Source organism: Balearica regulorum, chromosome 20, assembly GCF_011004875.1.
Source record: "Balearica regulorum gibbericeps isolate bBalReg1 chromosome 20, bBalReg1.pri, whole genome shotgun sequence".
In the NCBI taxonomy this organism is placed as follows: Eukaryota; Metazoa; Chordata; class Aves; order Gruiformes; family Gruidae; genus Balearica; species Balearica regulorum.
This window is the reverse complement of record NC_046203.1, coordinates 11,435,693-11,454,963: the sequence shown is the minus strand read 5'-3', so window position 1 is coordinate 11,454,963 and position 19,271 is coordinate 11,435,693. Positions and strand designations below refer to the sequence as shown.

Genomic DNA, 19,271 nt, shown 5'->3' with positions numbered 1-19,271 from the left:
AAACACCTTTCCTGCTCTTCTCCCTGGTTCCGTTTCAGGCCAACACCTCTCCTTCCTCCCTAACACCACCTCCCCGTGTTTCTGCCACGTTACACTCCCTTTGGCGAGGCAGGGAACAGCCCAGACAAGGTTTCTTTCTGCTGCCCTTTGCTTCTTACTCCTCTGCTCTGGCATGGGCTCCTCCACGGGCCACAGCCCCTCAGGGGTGCCCTGGCGTGGGTCCCCCGTGGGTGACAGCCTCCCGCAGTGTCCCTGCTCCTCCCAAAAGTGCCATAATCCTCCCAAAAGTGCCATAAAACACGTGAAAAACAGAAGTAGTTTGAAGGCAGGTCTTGTCTGAATGCCACTGTACACGAGCCGGTAGCCCTGTCTGGGCTCCCTTCCCCCAAGAAGGTACTGTATAGTGTATATACAGTCACCGTATATACAATTGTATATTCACCCCTGCAGTGAGCGCAATGCTTCGCTCACCGGACAAGCGAGATGTTCTGGTGCGCCACAGCGAAGACGGGATAGAGGGGCTCCGCGAAGGTCTCCCTGTGGGAGAAGAGGATGGTGCAGGAATCGGGGTCGTAAAAGAGCACCTCCCCTCCCGCAAAGTCAACCAGCACCCCGATCTCGGCCGGAGATCTGATCAGCTCCACCACCTGCGGGTGCCCGGCGTGCAAGAACTTGAACTCCTTGTCATAGCGCGAGAAGACCCAGGAAGCGGTGTTGAAACCCAGGCGGGCTTCGTTGCCAGACCCCTTCCGTGGCAGGGAGCTGTAGCAAACCCCCAGCTTGTAGGCACAGCTCTTCTCCACGCTGATCTTCCACGCGCAGACTCCCGAGTGGAAAGGCGCAGTAGCCAAAGCATTGGGCCAGTGGTCAAACCGCTCGGGGCAGTCCAAGTCCACCTTTGCTTTCTTGGGGCTGAAGGTCAGGGTTTTCTTGTCCTCCGACAGGCTGAGGTGGGGGCTGATGGTTTTCTCATCGATGTGAATCTCCCGTGAGCCTGCAAGAGAAGCCACACGGTGAGCAGCAACTCGGTGGCCCTTGCCTGAAGTCACAGCCATCAGAAACACAATCTGTTCCCTGGGGTGACACGGTGTTGGGGGCTCCAGCTGGGGCTGGGTGCCAGCACAGCAGCTCCCCGCTGCTTCCCCTCTCAAGCCGGGGCCAGAACAATGCAGAGGCTCATCAAAGCCACCAGTCAAGTTCACCAGACACGTGCAGAGTCAGAGAAGATGCTGCTCATATTGCTTTGACCCTGGCCCAAATCCCCCCAAAACAGAACTCGGCAGGTTCGGTTCATCCCGCTTTTCGGAGAGACCCAAATCCGAGCCCCGTCCCTTCCCACCCCCACTGTGGGTGAGCAGGACCCGACTTCTCCTCCCCCGGCCGCAAGAATGCAGGGCTGTTTGCAGAAAACCTGTACAGCCGGTAATACCGGACCGAGGAGGAACTGCGAGGGCTGGGCAGGGGAAATCCCTTTCCCCCTATACAGCCCAAGTGAAGAATCAACCCACCCTGAGCCCCTTCGGAGCAGCCGCGGGAGGTGGCACCAGGCACGAGATGAGCACGGCCACGACTGCCCGTGGTTTCGCTGTGAATTAAGGGGCTGCCCTTATGCCACAGCACAAACCCAGCGAGCCGCAGCCCGGGGTGAGAGCTGCTGGGGTTCTGCTCCACTTCAGACCCGCGGGCTGACAGCACCCAGCACCGCTCACCCTGCCCTGACTGCACCCCCCCAGGCCCCTCTCTGCAGACCGGCGCGAGTGCTGAATAACTGCGCAAGTGTTTCCCTCGCTCCTTCAATTTGCCAAGCAAAGAGACGAGGCTGATGCCCAGGTGACTCAGCTGCTCCCAGGGACAGCGAGTTTCTGCCTGCGGGTGCCCCTCCTTGCCCTGCCTTCCCCCACCCTCACTTCATTCATTTTAGGGCTTAAACCCCCACGGAAGCAGGTGAGTCATTTGCTCCCCCAGCCCTGCCGCCAACAAGAGCTGCACCGTATCGTGCCTGCTCCGGCCATTTCCCAACCGCCCTCAGCACGCGGCAGGATGAGGCCCTTAAAGAATCAAACCATTATGCCGCACCCTGAATGCGCTCGTCCCAGAGCCTGACCTGCTCCGGCACCTACGCGGACCCAGGTCAGCATCCCCCTGACCGGTGAGCGGCACCGAACAGCAGCAGCGCCGGCCGAGGGCTTTCCTAGGGCTCCACCTGCCCTGCTGCTCCCCGGCAGGAGACGAACCGAGGCTGAGTTAGCAGTTTGCACAACGTGGAAGTGCCACGCACGCTTGCACGTTAGGTGGAAGCTATTGCAGGCAGCAGCGAGCAGAGAGAGCAGCTGAGGAGAGCATCCCCTTCTAGCTGAAGCAGAGAACCTCATTCATTTGACGATTTATTTCCCTGAGCTTTGCAGCACGCCTGCCCGCCACGCTGTGCCCTCCGTAGGTCTCTGCAGCTGTACCTGCCCACGCTGCCTATTCGTAGGTTGACTTTCCAGGAAGCCAAACACTGCTATGAATTCATAGAAAACGGAGCAGTACGAGACTTCACCTTCCCCTGACAGAAGAAGGGCACTAAACCTCATATTGTGCAACACACATCTCAGCTGGGTGCGGGGTTGCATTCTGGTGTTCCTGTACAGGGATCATCTGCACGAGGAAGTACCACCCCGCTGACGCCCACGTAGCGTCGTGGTGGAATTACGATGACAGGAGCATCTGAGGGAGGGGAAGCGCTCGCAGAGTAGCAGTAGAGTAATTCAGATCAGCAAATTTTCCCACACAGAGAAGTGTTCTGTCATAATTAAACCTGCCCTCCAGACACTCCTGTATATTCTGATGAACAATTCCACCAGGAATTCATCTCACCCCAAAATCTATTTTCTCTGTGTACAGTACCCTTGGAGTGGCCTTGACCTTAGAGACACAAGGGATGCTGAGTCGGTAAGTTAACACGGTTAACATCTCTGTCAAGTACCTATGTGTTAGCTGCAGCACAGTTTACTACTTTTAAAAATCCAAGTTCCCGTTTCCAAACTCCCACATCTCAAATTAAAATCCTTGTAGCTTGATTTAGGCAGCAAGGTGGAACCCAGCCCCAGCCTGGTCCCCGGGGTAGAAGCTCACCGCGGAGCAGCCCAACGTTTCAGCCAGCTGGGACGGCTCCAGTCTGTGCCAGCCCTGCAGAGGGTCCTCCATCGGGCCGCCAGCCAGCACCGCCACTTACCTGCGCCCCGGCAGGACTAACACGGGTGGCCGTGAACCGAGATCCCTCCCAGAACGGTGCCAGGAGGTTTATAGCATCTCTTGGTTTAAGAAAGAAGCTGCCAACCCCAAACGTACGTGATACACAAGCCTGGATGCCAAGTGAAGACATCAAAGGAACCGTGTTTATTTTTGAGAGTGAAATGGAGGTTCTTTTCCCTGCTGGTTTCCAAGTTTTTGAGAGGCTACGGGGCAAACCATCAAGGCTAGGAATTCCTGTTTTCACACAAATAAACAAGACTGCTACCGTTCAACTGCCTTTGGGAGGAGGGACCACCAAGTGAAACATAACGTTACTGTGTCTTAACGGAAGCTAGGACCACTGCAGTTAATATCGAATCTCTAAGGCCGGGTCTTGGGCACACTATGGACTAGTGAGATAAGCAAGGATATGGCAGGCATCCTCAGCACGCAATAATGACGTGTTAAATGTGACCACAAAAACCCAAACCAGAGTGTGATGCTAGCACCAACAGACCCGCGACTAGGATCGGTTGCTTTAGAGTCACTACATTTGACAAGGATGCTATTGGGAAAGGAATCCATAAAAAAACCATGTCACAACAAAAGAGAATTAGGGGAAGGTTTCCTGCACAACATGACAGCTCTGAGCATCTGCTGAGAGCCTGCTCAACTTTGCCAGAGTACAACTGCAGGAGCGTGCACGGCTGCCAGCACTCAAAGACTCAGAACAGAGGGAAATTAATCACAAAGAGCAACACCAGAGTCTGCAGTGGAAGAAACAAACGACGGTGGTGTCCGGCACGCGCAGATTCTCAAGCTAATACTGGAAAGCACAAGAGCAATAAAAGCCAGAAGCACGTTCCTTGGGGAGGGACCTGGAAACGGGGAAAAACTGTGAACCCCTCATCAGCATTGAGAGAGAGAAAAGCAAAACCCAAAGGTTAATGCAAAAGCTTTGGGAAGGTGACCCCAGGGACTGCTCATGAGGCGGCACATGAGACAAACGTTTTCCAGTTGTGAAGGACGTTGCCACCTTTGAGGAACAAAAAATATGTTTGAAATGCTCTAAGGGTGGCCTGGAAGCCAGAGTAAAAGCAAAGATTTCACAACCAGCAATTCACGCAGATCACTGCCGGAAGAACATCTCTCCCTGCTCACCAGAGCTGACACCAACCTGGTAAAACCGTTCCCAGAGCACGCCGCTGGCCTGACAGACGCCTCCGATGCAACCTCAGCTGCACAGCGAGAGCTGAACCAGATCACAAACGTCTCGAACAAACCACCAGCTCGTGCACAGCCACAATCTCGGCTCAGGATCAGAAAGCTACTGCATTTACTCACTTCTCATTCCAGCACGTCAGAGCCTCTCTCAGACACCACGCGGGCCGGTGCACCCTCTTTTAAAATCACCAGCAGGCCCGTGCTAAACACCGTGCTGAGGAATTTCTGCGACAGAGACTCCTACGGCAGCACCAGCTTCGCTGCTGTCACCCAGTGACTCAGGAAATAGCAAAAGAAACCAAGTGAGGTTAATCAACAGAGCTGATAAAAGACACAGTCTTTTCAACCCCCTGTTCTCCTCTTAGCCACAACCAGCCGCTTCGAGCCACTGTCCCTCCTCCCAAACCTCCTACAGCTGCTGCTCCCCCCTGCCGGGGGGGCTCCAAGCAACTAGCAGGGGCTGGGACAGCAGAGGAGGGCAGGATGCCCCATGTCCTGGGCAGGACGAGCATCAGGATGTTTTGACACAGCCTCAGGGTGTTTCTTTGGGCACAACGTGAATGAGCACGCAGGAATCCCCAGAGAGCGTGAGACCTGAGCGAGACACTGACCTGCGATGCAGCAGAGAACGGCGGAGGCCCACAGTCGATGCAGCAGTGGACTCTGGACGCAGGTCTGATTAAAGTTTAACTTCAGGGACTCCTGTGGCTCTAAGATTCCCTCTGCCACCTCTGTCCTAGCAAAGGAACACAAGAGTTATTTCGAAATACAATGATTTATTGAGCAGTGCCAGGAGGTGTTTAAGATCACTAGTAAGTACAGCAGAAATACAAGCTGGAGCAGTTGCAAGAGGAGTATTTACTGTAGAGAAACTGCACCCGGGGGGTTTCTGGGCAAACTCTCCTCCCAAGTGATACTGTCGGTTGGTTTTGATTACAGCCCCTTCTGAAAGGACCTCAGTGTTTCCAAATACAATCCCAGCAGCCTGAGTCAACAGCCTCCTCACTCAGCAGACACAGATTAAACATGTCTGAGAGCGGCCGTCAAGGTACAAGAGGAGCACAACGAACAGGCTGCGGCGAGAGAATCAGATTTCCCTCTTTATCAACTGTCAGAGCAGAGGGGGATACAACAGGGGAGCAAGCCGGGATGCCGGGTTTCATACAGCATAGGAAGGAGATCGAGGATTTGCTGGGTTCCTGCGGCCTGCAGTGCACAAATGAACTCGTGGTTGTAAGTACAGGCTCTGGCACTGGCTGCGGGTGACGTGCCGTGGCCGATTTCTTACTCTCTATAAGCAGGCTCCAGGCAAACGTACTCCTGAAAGTCCTCGGGGCAGCAGAGCCCACCCGGTGCTAGCCAGCACCTCGCAGCAGCCACGGAAAGGAATACCTGCAGAAACGCAGCCACGGAGCTGCCTTCTCAAGGAAGGGCGGCCCAGCGTTACTGATGACTGTCAGAAATGCTGACACCTGCACGTGGTTCTCCCCTCCCTGCAACCTCTCTGTTGGGGAGGGAGGCAGCGTGAGTGTGGAGCTGGAGAAGGTCTCCCCAAAACATCTGGCAATGCCTCTGGGGAGACGCTGCCCCTGGAGCACTTCTGGTGCCAAGACTTCTCCATCCTGAGCTGCAGCGCAGTACATGGAGCAGAGACAAGAGGCCACGCTGGCATCTCTGTGCTCAACAAAAGCAGCGCGAGGGAGGAAAGAGGGGGTGTCTCTTGCTGCCTGAGCAATGGCATGCTGCTCACAGCGGGAGCCACTGAGGGTGCGGGCAAGCTCAGAGCAGGGGTCAGGGAAAGGACCAGGAGCAGCCAGGTACTAACCTCTCGAAGATCTCTTGTTCTGCGCGCTGGGGACAAGGAGAGAAAGAGTCATCACAGCTGAAATCCCCACAGATAAAATCTGTGAATCACAGCAATCCTGGGCCCCAGGGAGCACCGTTCTCCTTCCTGACCCAGAGAAACTACTCCTCACCCCATCGCTGGCCCTGGGGAACAGGGCGAGCGTCCGACATCCATTTTCTTCAGCTGCAGCACTTTCCACTCCCTGACTCAGAAAATGAGTGGAAATGGCTGAGGGCGATACATCTTGTACACCTAGCTAGGGGCAATGCCTGCTGCGCCAGTGGGACTGGGTGGCTGGGTGACAAGTAGCTCGAGAAGGGCACGGGAACAGCCGGACAGAGCCTGCCACCGCTCTGCTGCACGTGCAGGCGGTGTGAGAGCTGGAGACCACAAGCACAGCTGGATCATCTGGCATGAGGGAAATGCAGGAGAGCTAAGGCAGGTGGAAAGTCTCAGACCCACAAAGAACCAGCTCTGTCTCCATACCCTCTGGTAGACACCAGCCTGTCTGCATCTGGGAGCTCTGATTGCTGCAATCTGCCTTGCCCAGAGCGTGAAAACCCCAGCCCTGAGGTCCCCTTCCTCCCCCACCCCATTAGGGCACCTGCAAGAACATCCTGTGCTGGCACCGAACAACCCCCAAGGCTTTCAATAAGGGGTGAAGCTGCTGCCTGGGTCAGAGCACCTAAGCCACAAGTCAGATAACCTCGTGATCAGTCCCACTTGTTTCTGTACCCACTGGCAATGGTGTGTTCTCAAGGTACAGCCCAGTTAGCAAAGTGGTAGGAAAATATTTGATCCCTGCTCAAATATGAGCTGCGGGGTGCTCTACATGCCTTTCACTTTCCTGCGACATGACACGTATCGATTCCCGATAGACACAAATACCAACACCAGCGATCCAAGGTGGAGAACGTACGATCCTTATTCTCCCTCCACTATGTGGCAAAAGGAGACACTGAGGATCACGCTGTTTTCTGCCACAGGCACTGATGGATTTCGCTTTCCAACCTCTACTCTCCACAGAGAGGCCACAGCCCAGGCAGCTAAGAAGATGCTGGGGCAGGACAGACACTGTGTTTCCCACCACCTTGGGAGCTGCAGGTGCTCCCCAGGGTCACGGTTTGATTAAAACTAGACCGAACAATAGAAAACTGGTGGCTCAACTGCCTGCTGTAAGAGCAGCTCTCAACCCACAGCTGTCCTGGCGGTCAAGCCTAAGGGCACCTGAGAGCGAGCAGTTTAAAGCAAAGAGCTTGGGGACCTGAGCCTGGTGGTTCTGAACCTCACTGCAAGCAAAAGCAGCATCGGGCAGAGCAGATGCTCTAGGAACCACCAAGAAACCACAGGGGCTGGTCAGGAAGGAGGTTCCTTGAGCTAAACCTGCAAACACAGGTCCTGTCCAACTCTGCCTCCTTGCTGTCAGTGCAGCAAGCTGCTGAACACTGTATTAAAGTCCCATAATATCAATGATAAAACGTCTAGGTCACTTCTGGGCTGACTGACCTGTCCCTCAGAACAAGGAGCAGTACTCACCACCAGGCTCTGGTCATCCAGGTTGGTGATCACGTCCACCAGGTAGGTTCGGAGGGCAGCCAGCTTCTGCAAAGCCTCAGTCCAGTGCGCCCGCTGGGTCAGGATGCTCTGGTGCGCCCGCTCCTCCTCCGCGTGCACCTTCTCCAGCAAACGCTGCTCCTCATTTTCACATGCGTTCCCCACGAAGATCAGCCTCTGGATTACCAGCTCCCGTGCTGCGTTGGCTGCGTTCTGCCAGAGCAAGGAGAGAGGAGAAACATCAGCCTGGGTAAACCCCAACAGGAGCACCAACCGCTTCTGCCGGCTTTCTGTGGGCTCAGCGGTTATGACGACTCCATTAATTGAGCCCAGGCCTCAGTAATCATCACGATGCAAGCAGAGGTAAACGGGACAGCCAGTCCCAAACCTGCCTCCTGGCCTAACCGTGGTACCTGTGACAACCTGCGCGGGACCAGAGCCCCATCCCTCAGCAGATCTCCCTGGACTCGCCATTAGTGAGAAACAGAGCCACCACCAGAACTGTCTTTTGTCCTTGGTGACAGTGAGGCACAAACAAAATATATCAGGAATCGTTAAGACTGGTCCTAGCAGGATGTTTAACGGCTGTACGCTAACACCAAGAAATTTATTGCTTGCGTACGTTTTATAGGCAGACAAAGCAGGAACAGCAGGTGCCCCTGGCACTCTGCTTGCACAAGCAGCGGGGCAGGAGGGGGGCAACCCCTGCCCACCCATGAGCCCCCCGAGAGCTCCACATCTCCGCCGGGAATGGCGAGCAGGGGAGCACGCGGGGCCAGCTCCCCGCTGCGCTGGGAGAAGGGGCAGGTGCTTACCAGGACGCCCTGGTCCTTGGCGGGCAGCACGCCGTCCAGGTGCCGGGCGATGGCAGCGCTCTGCAGCTGGAGCCGCTCGCACCGGTCCACGATCTTGTTCTGGAAGGCAGAGCGGCGGGCAGCACGCAGGCCTCCACGGCGATGGCGGCCCCGAGCCCCTGCCAGCCCCACGCCTCCGGGGGTCCTCGTGTACCACCCCACAGAGAGAGAGCCCCCTTCCCCACGGGGGACGCCTCACACGGCCCTACACCCCACTGGGGACCCCACGCAGCCCCACAGCCCCCATCCCCACGGGGGACCCCTCCCGTGGCTCCACACCCCTCCAGGGGCCCCGCAGAGACCCCACCTCCCCGCGGGGACCCACTCACACAGCCCCCCCCACCCCGCCACGGACCCCCAGGGCCCCACAGCCCGCCCGGGAACTCCCCCGCGCCACACCGGAACTCCCCAGACCCACGCACCGTCCCTCTCCACCCCCCCGCCGCAGGCAGCCCCACACGCTCCGGGCCCTGCTCGGCCCCCGGCGGTGCACCGGGGAAGGGCCCGGGCCCGGGCCCGAGGCAGAGCCGCCCCCCGGGGAAGGACAGGGGCCCGGTACCCCGGTGCCCGCCGTGGCTCACCCTCAGAGCCGCCGCTCGCTCCGCCGCCCCCCCGCCCCGCTGGGCCATGCTGCGCCCCGGCACCTGCCGCGGGGGCGGCGGCGGCCCCGCCCGGGCCCTGCACAACGCTCCGCCCCGGCGCTGCCGAGGAGCCGGGCGGCGGGACGGGACGGGACGGGACGGGACGGGGCGCGGCCCCCGGTGAGTGCGCGGCGGGGGCGGCCCGGCACGGCGGGTTCCCGGGGCTGGGCGGGCTGCCCCGTACCCTTCCCGTGGGGCTGGCCCAGCTACAGGGACCCGTTCTGTCCCCGTACCCTTCCCAGGGGCGGCCCCGGCTGTAGCGACCTGGGCTGCGCCCGTAGTGCCCCCGCCAGGCTGCCCCCCACCCTATCGTGGGGCTCCCCCCGTCCGCAGGGACCCACTGACCACCCACGGGGCCACCCCCCGCTATAGGGACCCACATCATTCCCGTGGGGTCACCCCCCCGCTATAGGGACCCACATCATTCCCGTGGGGTCACCCCCCGCTATAGGGACCCGCATCATCACCGTGGGGTCACCCCCCCGCTATAGGGACTCGGGGCTGCCCCTGTGTCCTCCAAAAGCTGGTTAGGCACCCCTCTTCTAAGGGATGTTTAACTCCCCGTGACAACGGGGAGAAAGCTCTGCTGTGATTTCTGTGCCCGCTGCTGTGGACATTGTAGTTTCCGTGGTACGGATTTCACTGCAAAGCCTGAACAGGCTTAGGCAGCAGCGTGGGTTATTTTTTAAAACCAATTTAATAAAAAAAAAGTTTTCCATTTCTGTTAAGCCATGCATTTGGGGGGAAGGGAGGATAGGAGATCCTCCAGCGTGAAATTCAGTCTTCTGGAGGGGCGGCTTTGTATGGATCGGTTGCTGCAGGATCCCTGTGCTGTTAGAGAGCTTTGTGATGACCAGGCTGACGATAAACATGTAGGCAACCTGCCAGATAGTAAAACCTCAGATGAACATCCTGCCCGAGCAACTACTGTTCTCAGTCAGGATTCAGAAAGATCTACTTTTTTTTTTTTTTTTTTTTTTTTTTTTTTGCAGAGGGAAAGAGGCAGGAGAAGGCAGTTAGACACGAGGCAGACCTCCAGCCATCGCCGGCAGCTCTCTGCCTTCTTCCAGCTCGGTTTGAGCTGGCGTGCGGGTAGGGACGATTCCACGTGTACATTAACCACAACTGGGGAAACTAACTGCTGGTTGGGAAACATAGTAATCATCGTAATTAAAAAATCAGAATTTACATCTTAGCTTTTTCCTAGAGTCTTGTGTTCCAGGAGAAACAACTTCCAAAGTTCTCCCGTTGTCAAAGAAAAATCATGTTTGTTCCTCACGTACTGAAATGATTTGGACACTCAGTCTGTCTGGAAGAAAATTGCTGAATTATCACTGCCCCTCAGCTGTGAGATTTATCATTCTTCACATCTTATGAACATGCAAACTCATGGGTAGAACAAGCGGAGATTAACTGGGTATTACTAATTGCTAATCACAGAGGCTCTCAGGGTAAAATTAGAAAAGGAACGTTTTGTTAGAACCCTAACCCCTCTTGCTTAGTGCTTCTAGTATTTGGTTTTCAAGTTTTCGTGGGCAGAGCCTTGAAGCAGGTTTTTTCCTTTGCTGGAACAAGCAGGTGTGGGGTTTTTTGTGATTTTTATTAGCAAAACACTACTGACCCAGAAGACAGGAATGCTAACACACGCCAAGTGCAGGCTAAATCCAATTAGTGCGTCTTGAGCTGAGAAGAAGCCAATTACTGTACGTGGCAATTCACTGTCATTGAAACTGGTTTCTGCTTGGTCTGTGACCCGTGAGGACAAGAGGGAGAGATGCTGCCTCGGCCCGAGCCCTGCTCCCCCAAAGGCTCCTGCACCCGGACGGATGCTGCTGCGGGGTCTGGTTGTCGTGGTGCCGCTCGTGGGGGATGCCCCGGGACGGGGCAGGCTGGGCTCAGCCTGGACAGCCAGAAGTTTTTTGCTGAAGGCATTGGGGTTATCAAGATAGTCTGGTCTAGCCTGGACCTGGGGTTGGAGTTTAGACATAGAAGCTGCTGCTCCCAAAGTGTTCCTCAGCCTGTGGAAAGACCAGTTCCAGCTTTATGTTAAACCAGGCTGGTTCAGTTAAGTTTGGGCTGCCTGTGACTGCAGTTATCTTGGTCCAACGGTACAGTCCCACCAGCCGGCTGTATGAACTTCAGTCTGGAGGTGGTTTTTGCGTTCACCAGTCTAGAGATCGGGATCTCTGGGAAACCAAGAGCAGATCAGGATCTCTGGGAAATCAAGTCAAGAGCAGATACGGGATTAAGAGGAGGTGTGAGGCACTAGAAGAATTACAGGCAGCAGCTCCATCTCTATCGTGGCCTCACCAAGCCTGGGTATTTTTAAGGCTCAGCTGTAAGGTCCCAGTAACTTCACCTCTGAAGCTGGCTCTGCTCTAAACTAGAGAGCTCCAGATGTCCCCTCCTCTGAGGTTCTCCCTCTGATTCTAAATGAAGTTAAGATGTAGGTAACGTGTTATCAGCACCTCATCCTCTCTGGATTCCCTGTAATGCTGCGTCTCCTCACCCGCAGGTCCCGTCCCAGCAGTGCTGGGTGCTGATGTGATGCTCAGCGCTGCTGGCGGTGGTGGGAGCCGTGCTCGTCGGCAGTGCCATGGGGAAACTGCAGAGTAAAATCAGCTCCCACCACTCCAGATACAGGTAAAGCAATGCCAGATCATCATGTCTTCAGTTAATAAACCAGTAAGGAGAGTGAAGAGAGAATAGCGAGCACGTGGTTTTAGTTTCGTTATTGAATGTATGAATCAGATTTTCATTTTCAACCGTCGCTTCTAAAGTCTGCTCAGCTTCTTTGGAGGACTGAAATCCAAAATGTAGCCAGGCCACATAAATGTGGCTGGTGGCCGTGCTCCATGATGGCTCAGGCAGAGCTCCGAAGGCTGACAGCTCCAGGGCTGGCTGTTTGCCCCAAATACCCAAACTGCTTCATTGTCTCTTCAGCGACTCTCATCGGCTTTGATTGGCAAGATGAAATAATTCGGTGTCTGGCAGCAGGGTGGGCAATGTCTGCCGGGGATCAGCTGAGAGCACGGGGCGGCAGCAGGGGGGACTCGACGTGCTTGGCAAGGCCAGGAGAGCACAGGAGAGCAGCAGGGCCCGAAAGGGGTTAGTGGAGGCTGGTAAGACCAGAGTTTCTTTTCTTCCTTGCACCAGCATGGAGTGAATAAACATCTAAATATTTAGCAGCTCTAGAGGTGGAACAGGCCGACTTTGTCTCGCCTAGTCCCGGACACGTGTTTGTCCATTCGCAGCTTCTCCTCGGGTTTCTGAAGGTGGATGTCGTCACTCCGCAGCCCAGCCCGCGGTGCCACCCCCAGACCTGGGGCTCACTGGGGAACGGCACCCCGACTTTACCGTAAAGCGCCCTGCAGCTCCTGCCGCTGTCTGTCTGTCTGCTGCAGGGCCGACGGCTCCGTGGAAGAGACGGGACCTGTTCGAGCCGTTCAGCAGCACAGCCCTGCGCACGCCGACGCCGTCACTTGTGTGGCTGCTCTCCAACCAGACCTGTGTGTGTCAGGGGGAAGGGATCAGGTGAGTACCCCGGCCATGGGGCACGGAGCACAGGTTAGGAAAATCAGGTTTAAATGTGAGCTTTAAACGTTTCCGTGAATGGTAGCAACTTTGTCAGTTCCTGAATGTAGAAAGAAAAGATGAGCTTAGAGTGAGGGCACATTTAACCAAATTTTATAACCTCTGCAGAGCTCAGATCACATCAAATGCTCTCACCCAGGCTTGGAATCACTGGACTGGCTCTTCTCTTGTGTTACGTAGCAGCGGACGGGCTCTAAAGACAGTTGTATATGCTGTAGGAGCTCAAAACCAGAACCTGTTCCCTCTCCAAGCTTGGGCTGTGCAGGGCCACGACGTAACCAAGAACGCGCGTCGTCCTCCCGCGCCTGCTGTCCTGCTGCCGCTGCTGATTGCCTCTCCCTGCTCCTCGGCAGATTGTGGCTGTTTCCAGCTGGAGATCCGGGGCTGCGCTGCGACGGTTCATCGGCCACGAGCGGGAGGTCACCAAGGTGAGCGACAGCTGATCGAGTGCGGTGGGGTGTCCTGCACTGTTACCTGTCAGAAACTGGGGAACCAGGAATGATGGAGTGACGGTTTGTCATCCACAGAGGGCTAGCTTTGCTCCGTCAGGGGTATCGGAATGCGTTGGGTTTTCCCAGGGTCCCAGCTGATACTTCGCAGTGCAGGGAAGCAGCACGGAGTGGCTGCACCCAGGCTAAACAGGGCTCCGGGGGGCTCGGACCTGTGCTTATCCTCCCCTCCCAGAGACGGTGTAGGAAAAACACAGGATGAATCACTAGGTCAGGTTTTTGATTCAGAGATGCCATTCACTTTTCTTCAGGTCTCATTCCACTAGACTCGTCGTTATTCTACAAATCAGCCGTGCCTGGGAACGGCAGGGCTTTTTTAATTTTCCTTCTGGCATCCTGATTACAAAGCCAAACACGCTGCTTGGAGAGCAGATGTGCGGGGGGGGGTGTGTACGTGTGCGCAGGGGGTGGCCAGCGCGCCTGGGCACGGCCCCGGCAGGTCCCCTGTGAGGTGGGTACGGGAGGGACGAAGGGGGTTCATTCATCCCAACGCTCAAAGCAACTGTGCCCTGGACTCATTTGGGTTTTTAAGGAAGTTTTCCGCATAAAATTGATGGTTTCTGAGAACAAGATCTGAGAACACACATCCACCATCCAGCTCCCTGGTTCTGAGAGGACGTGGGTCCCGCTAGCGGGTGGCACAGCCTACCTGCCCGCCATTCCCCGCCACGACACGCACGGCCACAGTACGGGCTGCAGCCAGGGTTTGCCTGTGGCCGGGATCAGGCAGGGCAGAAGCAAGCAGGAGTTGCAGCGTGAGCGTCGGGCAATCCGGCCTGTGCACGTGCAGCACGGACAAAAGAGAGTTTGAAGGTCAGGCTCTCGCAGTCACGTTTCTGCACGTCTTGGGCTTGGACACAAAATCAGGAGCGTTGTGCTCTCCCTGCGCAGGGCTGGGCTGGCTGGGGAGGCTAACTGGCTTCTCTCGTCTTGTCCTTGGCAGGTCACCTCTGCCCTTGACTCAAACAGAGTCTTCAGCGCATCCCGGGACAGGACGGTGATGATGTGGGAGCTCCACGGGACTTCGGGGCCAAGGCAGCACTTCCCAGGACACGACCTGGTTGTTACGGGACTGGCTGTGAGCCCGGGTGAGGGACAACACACTCCCATTCCCCACGGGTTTCTTGATAACATTTCTTGACGCTTTTCTTATGTTAACTTGTGTTTGCAGATGCCTCCCGGCTGTGCACGGGTTCACGAGACAACACCGTGTGCAAGTGGGACACAGAGACCGGAGAGTGTCTGGGCAGAGCCGCTATCTCCAGGAATCTGGTAGGAGCCGCTGGTTCCTTGCATCCCCTCACGGCACCTCGCCGCCTACTCGGTTATTTCGCACACGAAGCCGTGTAGAGCGAATTTGCTCTGAGCTTGGTGCTACAAGAAGCCCTTGGGGCACTGCACAGGTTGCCGGCACACCTGGGGAGACCAAAGCTTGAGGCTGGTTACTCCAGGTAACAAATAATCCAGGAGCACAGAGATACCAAGAGACATACGGCAGTTTATTAATGCTCTAGCTCAGAGCCGTTAGGAAGCACGTTGTGCAGCGGGAGCTGCATCCCCTCTGCACCAGCCCAGCAGTGGCGCTGGCATGAGTACCGTCCGCTGATGCCCCTATGGCTCTGTGTCCTGGTGAGCTGCTGGCACCTCCCTGCCTGCAAACCCCCGGGATCCACGCTGGGATTGAACCTGGGACGGGAGCAGCATCGGTGGGAAGTGGAAAAAAACCGCCATCCAACATTTCCTGCTCACAACCCAGCACGAGGAGGGAGAGGACGGGAGCTGGGTGGCTGGGTATCTCCAGGCGGACGCCAGCCCGGGCTGCACGCAGAGGTGGGCTTCTGCTCATCCTTTCCTCTCCACAGGTCACCCATCTGTGCTGGGTTCCTGGGGAGCCTTACGTCGTCCAGACCTCAGAGGATAAAACGATCAGGTAAATTCTACATGTGGCCACAGAGAAGGGAGTTACAGCCCGGGGCACACGGGGATTACGGAAGATGCCAGGGGACAAGGGGCTGTTTCTTTGGTTTGTCACAACCGCCTGGCCTCCTGTGCCCTGCTGGGGTGACTAGAAGCCACCTTCCCGCTCACCTGGGTCTTGGAGCGTGGTCTCTTGCCCAGGGAGGACAGTATGGGGACACCCGTGGCTGGAAGCAGCGCTGGGTGGCGACTGGGGGTAAAAAGGAGAATTAATCAAAAAGAAATCTCAGCACAGCTGCTCTGGCTGGAGATGGATCCAGAACAGGTAAATGCAAGGATGCAGCGAGAGCCGTGGGAGGTCGGCCTGCTGGGAGGAAGGAGGGGCCCTGCCCCGCGAGGGATGGCAGCAAGGGCAAAGCTCGAGGGCGCAGCGAGGTGCGCGGGAGGGCGCGGAGGGAAGCCCATTGCGGCAACGATGCCTCGGAGTCCCCCTTCCCACTCCTGTTCCTTCCAGGATCTGGGACAGCCGGGAGCTGCGGGTGGCACACGCGTTTCCAGCCAAGCGGCACATCCAGACGTGCTGCGACGTGAGCCAGGACGGGCGGTACTGCCTCAGCAGCAGCAGCGGCTCCGCCGGGGAGGGCGGCGAGGCCACCGTGAGTTTGCTGGGTGGCAAACCCTGCTTTTCCTGGGTTTTTCCTCCAATGTCCACGGCATACAGCGGAGAGCAGCAGATCAGTGCTCCAAGGATCTGCTTGCTCCCACTGCGTTGGCCTTACGCTGGTGTCAACCAGCTGTCTTCCTGCCTGTCCCTTTCTAAGACCTCTGCTCAGAGAATAGCTGAGCAGATACTCTTGCTGATGAAAGCGTATCTCACTGGGATTTTGTTCCAGTAATGGCATCAACGAGCACGAGGTTCTTGCAGAAAGGCTGTAAGGGACCCCTTACTCGAGGGGTTTCCAAACCAGGGATTGATTCAGTCCTGCAGGTTCTCAGCCCTGTGTGCGAGCAGCAAGAGGACAAGACCGTCCCATCCCGGGGAGAGCAGGGCCGAGGACGGGAGCAGGCTGGAGACGTGGTTATCTGCCCGCACAGTCTTACCCCGTCAGCTCTAACGGGTGTGGGCACATGCTCAAAGTCACCGATGGTGAAAATCCTTCTGGGTTTGAAGTTCTCCAGGACTGTGAGCATGAGACAAAGGGGGCATCGTACTGCGAGGATTGGCGAGGAGCTCTTTATCCAAACCCATCTTCCTATCTTTGTAAAACAGGTCCGTGTTGGCAGGTGATGCTGAGCTCTAAACGCTGCCTGTTGCCTTGCAGCTGTGGGACCTGCGGCAGACGAGGAACCGGGTGCGCGAGTACAAAGGGCATCTCCAGACCACGACCTCATGCGTTTTCCTTCCTCGGGGCCCAGCTCTCGCCCCCAGCATTGCCACGTCCTCGTACGACAGCACAGTGAAGGTCTGGGACCGAGACACTGGAGGTAGGGGAGGGTCCTGCCCTGGGATAACGAAACTGCTTTCTTCCTTTCTGTCTCCCGATGGTAATGGGCACAATGAAGCCTGAAATCTCTGGGTTTTACTCCAATCCAGCTGCAGGGCAAGATGGAGATTTGCCCCAAAGCAAACCCAGGGGCTTTGGCTTGCCCGCCAGCTAAGGAGGGCGCTGGGGTGCGTAATGTTGGAGGTGACAGGTGTCCTGCCTCAACTAAAAGGCAGTAATGACGAGATGGCTTTTAAAGGGACATCCAGGTTCAGCAGTGAAAGGACAAACGATAAAAAGCAAAGAGAACAGAGGATACGAGTGGCAAGTTGTAAGGAACAGAAGTGCTGGAGGACAGAGGGCTGGTCAGCAGCTGCCCTCACTTTGATCTCCTCTCAAGGGGAATCAGGGGCATTTTGGGGTTAACTCTGCTCGCTGGAGGCCGAGCCCCGACCTGAGCTGGACTCGGCGGCTGTTTCCCTGCCAAGCCCTGCCACAGCGGCACGCCTGTTAGCAATGCCTTACACAAAGGCAGAGACCTCCTGGGAAGCCGTTCAGGTTCGCGGACGGGCACCAAATGCAGTAAAGTCATCAGCATTAGACACCCCGGGGCTAAGCACTGCTCCAAACGCACTTATTTAACATAGGATGAAAACAGAAACGTGATGGCCTCCCACAGAAAAGCTCTCACCTTCCGTTTCACTTCCCTCTGCTCTCACCCGGGTGCCTGTGCATGCCGAGACGGCCGTGGGGTTGGCAGCAGCTTTGTTTTGATCCTATTGCCTTCACAACTGGGGGACCTCCACAGCCGTCAGCCTTAATTCAGGCGCTCTGGGAAGGGTGTAAGTCACCCTGAGAGGCAGTTGCCTGGACGTCCATGCCAGATGCAGCTCTGTGAGCAGCTCAGAGCCGGGCTGGTGTCTCTGCACAAATCCTGCCTCCAGGTATTGTTAGTAATGGACACACACAGAAGGGCTGATGTGGTGCTGGATATCGTAAATCTGATTTCTCTTTCCCTTTTGGAGGCTTATCAATGATAACCGCACGTTGAGTGTAGCACAGCCCTTAGGAAACAATTTTCTGGACTGTATGCAATTTGGGAGAAAAAGGCATGTTGGGCATGCCTCCAGGCGAGCCCTGCAGCTCTGCCCAGCGTGATCTGTCTGTCCACCCATCTCTGCGTCCTCTCCAGGGAGGGGGCAGAGCCTGACCTCAGCCTGGGTCCCCATGAGCTGGCCACTGCCTGGCTGGGCAACACACAGATCCCCATGGGGCTCACGGGGGTGGAGGGTCTCTCTTCTGGAGGGCACGTCCCGATGCTTTGGCTGCAGGATCTGGACACCCTTCTTAGACGAGCAGACGGGCGCACCTGGGCAGAGCTGGGAGGTTGGTGCAGTCACGTCTCATGTCAGCAAACCATGTCCTGAGTGACTCGTGTGCCCTCTCCCCAGCCTGCCTGGCCACCTTGTGCCTTGAGGGATCGGGACCTCTGTCCTCGCTGGCTGTCTGCGCCAGCTCCACGCTGCTCTGTGCCAGCTCTAACTCGGGAATCCACGTACTCCGGGTGAGCGACCGCGCAGACCCAGCGCTGGAGGAGGTGGCAGCGTTTTGACCATAGTAACCTTTCCAGCAGAGACTGCCCGATGCGACTCCCTGAGAGCTTCCCCTGACTACGAGCACCAGGAGACTCTGCGCCTGTAGAGCGGCAACGTGTCTGACCACTGGGGCAGGGGGATTTACTGGTTTCAGTTTGTGGGGGACGGGAAGGCACTAGAGCTATCTAGAAGAAAAGCCAAATCCTGGATGCATTCAGGCCAAGTTCTGGCTACTGAAAGAGCCTCGTGCATTTTATTTACAAAACCTCCACACAAACATGATGGGGGCTAAGGGAGGAGATGAGCTGCAAGAGGCCAGGGGCAGCACTGGACACCAGGGCACAGGACAGGGAACGCTCACCCTCCTGCCCTTGCTCCACTTGAGCAGAGCTGAACACGGCGTGACAGAAACCCTGCGCTCGGATTTATACACCAGAACAATGTGAGTGTAAAACACAGAGCGTTTGTTCGTGTCCAAGATTTCATCCTAAGCCAGCTAAGAATGTGGGAGCCTCCTGGGCCAGGATCCTCCCATGAATGGCAACCTGATGAGAAGCACCCTGGGTGGGGGATTATGGCCAGGGACACCCTGGCTGTGCGGCTGACAGACCCCCACAAAGGCTCACGCGGTCCCTTTAGCGGACGCTGCGTGAGACACCGAAGAAGCAGCTGAGTACGCGTAGCTGGGTGTCTGGGCTTGTACACAAGACCGCAATGAAAGATGTTTCTGTGTTAGTTGCTGGCCTCTCGTCCCATGGTATTTTCCCTGGGAGTAAATAAGAGCTAGCGTACAACACGTGGCAGCTGCCACCACACTGCTGGAAAGGAGAAAGACCC

The 19,271-nt window shown here is 56.6% G+C and overlaps 2 protein-coding genes across 10 annotated transcripts; one reads left to right on the top strand and one right to left on the bottom strand.

Annotated features, from left to right (window-relative positions):
- Positions 1–315: 315 nt before the first annotated feature.
- On the bottom strand, positions 316–9,599 carry BSPRY (B-box and SPRY domain containing). Its single transcript, XM_075772520.1, has 6 exons — positions 9,276–9,599; positions 8,656–8,754; positions 7,823–8,053; positions 6,266–6,291; positions 5,052–5,176; positions 316–994 (listed from the first exon to the last, which is right to left on the bottom strand). The coding sequence occupies exons 1-6, from the start codon at positions 9,321–9,323 to the stop codon at positions 468–470; spliced, it is 1,056 nt and encodes a 351-aa protein (XP_075628635.1). The 5' UTR covers positions 9,324–9,599; the 3' UTR covers positions 316–467.
- Positions 9,382–19,169, top strand: WDR31 (WD repeat domain 31). 9 transcript variants are annotated; one of them, XM_075772517.1, is made up of 11 exons: positions 9,382–9,455; positions 10,328–11,978; positions 12,740–12,869; positions 13,283–13,357; positions 14,382–14,526; positions 14,610–14,710; positions 15,301–15,368; positions 15,870–16,011; positions 16,678–16,840; positions 18,291–18,403; positions 18,473–19,169. In XM_075772517.1, the coding sequence occupies exons 2-11, from the start codon at positions 11,932–11,934 to the stop codon at positions 18,494–18,496; spliced, it is 1,008 nt and encodes a 335-aa protein (XP_075628632.1). In that variant the 5' UTR covers positions 9,382–9,455; positions 10,328–11,931; the 3' UTR covers positions 18,497–19,169. The 9 variants fall into 9 exon arrangements, with proteins under 9 accessions (XP_075628632.1, XP_075628629.1, XP_075628630.1 ...); XM_075772514.1 differs by having other exon boundaries at positions 12,590–12,869; XM_075772512.1 differs by having other exon boundaries at positions 9,435–9,455; positions 10,328–10,427; positions 11,851–11,978; positions 12,590–12,869; positions 18,291–19,169.
- The last annotated feature ends 102 nt before the right edge of the window (positions 19,170–19,271 follow it).